This window comes from Austrofundulus limnaeus, unplaced genomic scaffold, assembly GCF_001266775.1.
Source record: "Austrofundulus limnaeus strain Quisiro unplaced genomic scaffold, Austrofundulus_limnaeus-1.0 Scaffold81, whole genome shotgun sequence".
NCBI lineage: Eukaryota > Metazoa > Chordata > Actinopteri > Cyprinodontiformes > Rivulidae > Austrofundulus > Austrofundulus limnaeus.
In genome coordinates this window covers 606,359-611,400 of record NW_013952483.1, presented here as the reverse complement: position 1 = coordinate 611,400, position 5,042 = coordinate 606,359, and the positions used below count along the sequence as shown (strand labels likewise).

Here is a 5,042-nt window from a genome sequence, read left to right as displayed (position 1 = left end):
ATAAATATCTCTTCATTATGTTAAATTTTAGTTTTATGCTGAGAATTAAAAAAAAAAAGATCTTAAAGTGCATGCCCTGTTTAAAAACTCTGCCCTCATTAACAAAAGCTCCTCTGGCAGAAAAAAAGGGAATGTTTTTTTACAAGAAAAATGGCGACTACCAAGTTTCGCTGATGCAGCAGTATTAACACCCCTCCCCCAACCCTCTCCTTTGTGACCTCTGTCAGATGACAGYGAAGGTCTCCAATAAGCAACAGTGTTGGTGAGTAGCACTCTCCAACCTGTCTCTTTCAATAGCGGCTGCTTCATCTCCTCTTGAAAGAAACAAGTGCTTCCCATACAAACTCGAGCCCTCACCCTCCTAATTGTTTTCTGTGCTCTGCTGAGCTTCTCTATACACCAATGCTCCGTCCAGCAGCTACAACTGCAACACTATTACCATCCCTTTAATATCACCACTGTTTTGCACAGGTAAGTGAAACTTTCTTGGAAGCATATTTGAGGCCGTCTCTGAGGGGAAACCTGGACGTTTTCACAAGCAGCATCTCCAGGGAGGGCAGCAGCAGCAGCACAGCTGTCGAATTGGGTTCTTCTTTTTATACCTCGCAGCCGCCTTAAACTTCTCATTAGTTACAGCTATGTAGTCCTGAGTCCGCTCAACGTTGCTTTGGATGCTTTCGATACTGGCTCCTTGTTCCTCTACCAGCATGAAGATATCCATGAAAAGGTCTCTCAGTTCTTTCATATTGTTCTCCAGGCTCAACAGCTCCTGTTAGCGGGGAAAGATAGTGAGATTAAACGGGAGGCATTAATCAGACGATGGAGAGCTTAATCTGCAAACATTATACAGTGAATCATTTCTTTTCTCCTTATTATCGTGTCTCTAACAGCAGAGCTTATTTCTAGGAAGAGTTGAACTTATGTCTGTGTTAATATGAAACTTATTTCTTTTCAGTGACTCGTTAATATGATTTGATTCAGATGTCATTATAAGCAGTTCCATTTGACAATAAGAAATACATGGCAGGAAACTGGTTTTAAAATGAAAGTATTTAATGATTATATACATATTGATCAGATTTGTGGGTGCAGTTTGGTTCAGTTTGTGAGACATTTTGGTGCTTTTTCTCACCTTGTGCCGCTGTTCGATCTCTGACAGTTGTGAACGTGTGATCTTGGCATCGTTTAGCAGGTTCTCGTTGAACACCTCCCATTTTCCTGTGGCGACCATCTCATTCACCTCCTCCTCTGTAACATTCTTTTCCGATACCTCCAGCTGCCGGATAATGAACTGCTTACAGCGCTCCTGCTTGGTCAGCAGACCTTCATTATACTGGCGCATCACCTGGAAGTAATTATAGCGAAGGAGAAAATGAGAAAAATGGAAGAGGGGAGGGGTGAAGAAGGGATGAGAGGGTATTTTATTCCATCTTTTTATTTTCCTTTTTTTTTTTACATAAACAAAATTTATGTTTGGTTTTGTGAGCCTCCTCACTTTACGCCTTTACTCCATGTGAGTACATTCTAATGCACAAAAAAAAATCATGTAAGAAAACAGTTACTGTTTCTGGTCATGACTGCATTTAATAAATAAATAAATAAATAAATAAATAAATAAATAAATAAATAAATAAATAAATAAATTTGTTTATTTATGTTCAGACAAATTTCAGCTCATTCAAGCACATCAGATGATGCTGTTTCGTAAAAGAACGAACAAAAAGGGGGGAAAATGAAACTAAATGGTTTTAAACATCAAACGCAAACTAATAGGAGTGTTTCCCAACCTGCTGGAATTTGCTCTGCAGAGCTGCACACTGTGAACGTTGTATTCTTGCAGTAACAGCAGTCGGTCCATGCTGCTCCTCAGTTTTTTGGGCCTGTTTTGAAAGGGTGTCTAAACGCCGGTGGAGGCTTTCAGCCTGGAGCTTGATGTCTCGTGTTATGCTGCTCTCTTTTTTCATCACGCTGAATCGACGCATTGTTGCCACCAGAGTCTTTTGCTGCTGACCAAACTTAAGGATCTGTTTGTAGAAAAGATTCAAAGTTTTTCTATACATGCAGCCTGTGTGAAATTTAGATTTTTTTTCCAAATGTGTAACTAACAAGCATTACATTTAGCATTGTAGTTTGCTCATTAATTTGTTTCTTTTTAATTGTCAAAACAAAGAAGGCAATTTCACCACCTCACCTCTGTCTCCAGCACTGAAATGTCATCTCGGATTTTCTGAGCCTCAGAGAGGAAATTGGGAATGATTGGTTCCTCCTCAAACACCACAGCCTGAGGTGTGATGTTCCCGACAACCACAGATTCATCTCCGTCTTCCTCGACTGAGAATGGATTCATACCCTCAGCTGGGGCCTCTTGAGCCTTCTGCTGCAGCTCCTCCAGTCGGTCCTTCATAGTGAGAGTACCCCTCCTTCAGCTCACCAAGTTTTTTTATGCACTTTTATTGGTGACAAAAAGCTTAACGGTACAAACGGTGAGCAGTTCCTCATGGCACACCAGCATATTGGTGGCGATGATGGCAACAGAAAAAGGGAAAGGCGCTTGAAGATGGCATCAAGCACTAGGGCAGAAAATCTGTTGCTGTTTTGAAACAAGTGATGCAGATTTAGTGTCAATTTAACCAATTCTGTTGTTTCACAGACTCCGGTTCTCCATGTTTTTGTGAGGTTCAGCTTGACATTTCTTGGAAAAACTTCCTATGAGACAAATGAAGAAAAAAAAATGAAACCAAGAATGTCCTTCCACTATGACACAAGGAAGTTAAAAAACAGAACAAACCGACAATACTGAAATGAAATACAGAATGCATCAAGAAGGCAGTCTACCACACTTCTATACGAAGAACAAAACTGGCTGAGCAGAGGCCAACCTACAAAAAAGAGCTTCAGTCTTATTTTGTTTATTCATCCACTGCATAAAAAACATGCCATTTGAAGATAACATTTGCTTTAAAATGTGCTATGCATATTAATTTCATATGTTTTAATTAGTTTTTTCTTATTCTTCAGGTTTTTATTTTATTTTAGAAATAGATAAACACATTCTAAGATTAAACAAAATGTTTCAAGTTGCAAGTTTTCTGGGTGGAGGAGCCAAAAAAAATGTCTGTTTGTTTTTCACTGACCTCAAATGGATTTGTTTTTTTTTTTACCCATGAGAATTGAGTCGTTTCTGTTTATCAGCAATCTCAACATTAACAAGAAAAAACAACTTTATAGTCAGTTTGATACCGATCTGTTTGGAAAAATAGCCTTGGTGTACAGAGTATCTAAATATTAATAGTAAAGCTTACGCAGATGTCTCATCAATCGTTTGTTTGTATGAAAAAAGGTCCACACTAAGTGGGAACGTTGTGATTTTTTTACTTCAGCATGTTCATTTCTGTGAATTCAAAAACAAGCTGAAGGTGAGTGAAAGTAGCTGTACCTTTCAGCTTTTTTGAAAGCCTTTTAAAGTCAATTACATTTACCACATTTCAGACTTTCAAATTAGCATACCAAACATTATGAACTCCCATAGCAACAYGGGGATTTGAGCCTCAGAGGTTGGGACGTAATCTTATACAAGCATGTGACTGAACGGTGGGAACAGAGTGTTTGGAAGCTGGGAAATGACGCATTACTAATCACAAACTAACCTATTTAGGTGTAGATAAAAAAAAATCCACATTATGTTTGCATATTTCAACTTTTTTAAACCTCCTCCGCTCTGAAACAATTATTGTCTGAGCTTTTCTTTTTTTTTTTCCTCTCTTTTTTTTCTGTCTCTCCCTACCTGTTTGACATACAAGAGCTGATTAAAAAATGCTGAAAGGATTTAGGAGCACATTCTCTTGGCTGAAAACCTGCAAAAAAGTGGAACACAGTTCAAGGAGTTCGGCTTGCCTCTGTGATAGAACGTCATGTTCTCTAAAACAAGCAAAAACATCTTCCTGCCACACATCTGCTCCTTTGTCTGGGTTTCTGAAGGAAACCGTTTGTTGACATTCTCCTGTTTCCATGCAGGTAGAAAGAAAAACAAGGAGTGCCCCAGTGATGCACTATGTTAAATGATGACTAACTTTTTACTTTGTTAATTGAAAATATACTGTATTTTGTTTAAAATGCCGCTGAAATACTAAGGTTTGAACAATAGGTCTGAAATCTGACATAGAGCTTAACTTCTTGAGCTGTACATGCATTTAAAATATTTAACTGAGCATAACATAGAGAAATGAGCACAAACATGAAGCCTACATAAAATGTATTTAAACATGGCTGACCTATATCTAGTCTGAGACTGAGAATACAGAAATGATTTTACCTTAATGTTGCATATATTTAATCAGAGACTGGTAATTGGCACGTAGTCCCAGATTATCAAGTCATTTTTCAATCCCTTGATGTTCACATGATTTTCTTCAGCCTGGAGTTAGATATTTTAAAAATATGCAACAGTTTTGCCAGCAGCTGTTTACCAGGACAGTTATTCCAAGCAGGCAGAGTTTTGAAGGAAGTCTAAACAAGTTTGTTTCACGCTCCTCCCCTGCTTTAAAAAGACCTGAGCAGGGCCAATAGGAGGACAGAAAAGTTGATCCTGTTTGCTCATACAATGAAAAGAGACGTGACGCGATTAAATAAATGAGGAGGCAGGGATGGTATGGTGAGMACAGAGAATTTATAAACCCTGCCCTCTGGCTAATCCTTGAACAAGAAAAAAAGGAGAGCAAATAGAGGTGTATTGTGTACATAGTCACGGCTTTACTAAACTATGGTTAGGGTTTCAGTCAAGGCGATGGATTTCTGATCAAAGTTATTTTTTTTTATTTGAAGAGTCTGGGTTCCTGGGGTAGACCCCTCATGGACTGTGGGTTTTTGACCATGATACACATTTTTTTTACAAATTTCTGACATGACACCATATATCCTGAAACCCTCTTCCAACAACAACACAGACTCAGTCACTCTGTGTTATTAAATATAGCATCTTAAGAAACATTATTTGTGCTTTTAAGCATCTTTTTTACAAGTTGATGATGACTGCTGAGGTCAAT

The 5,042-nt window shown here is 38.4% G+C and overlaps 1 protein-coding gene across 2 annotated transcripts; it reads right to left on the bottom strand.

Annotated features, from left to right (window-relative positions):
* Positions 1–15: 15 nt before the first annotated feature.
* stx19 (syntaxin 19) lies at positions 16–4,594 on the bottom strand. Of its 2 annotated transcripts, XM_014011501.1 has the most exons (5): positions 4,313–4,594; positions 2,192–2,706; positions 1,788–2,024; positions 1,133–1,345; positions 16–769 (listed from the first exon to the last, which is right to left on the bottom strand). In XM_014011501.1, exons 2-5 carry the CDS (start codon positions 2,402–2,404, stop codon positions 533–535), a joined length of 900 nt encoding a protein of 299 aa, XP_013866955.1. In that variant the 5' UTR covers positions 2,405–2,706; positions 4,313–4,594; the 3' UTR covers positions 16–532. The 2 variants fall into 2 exon arrangements, with proteins under 2 accessions (XP_013866955.1, XP_013866956.1); XM_014011502.1 differs by lacking the exon at positions 4,313–4,594 and having other exon boundaries at positions 2,192–2,990.
* Between the last annotated feature and the right edge of the window lie 448 nt (positions 4,595–5,042).

Bases quoted from the DNA above. Each gene is read 5' to 3' on its own strand.
- stx19 (XM_014011501.1), bottom strand. From the start codon at position 2,404: ATGAAGGACCGACTGGAGGAGCTGCAGCAGAAGGCTCAAGAGGCCCCA. The intron at 2,025-2,191 runs GTGAGGTGGTGA...TTCTACAAACAG, and splicing joins TTTCAGTGCTGGAGACAGAG to ATCCTTAAGTTTGGTCAGCA. The intron at 770-1,132 runs GTGAGAAAAAGC...CCCCGCTAACAG, and splicing joins AGATCGAACAGCGGCACAAG to GAGCTGTTGAGCCTGGAGAA.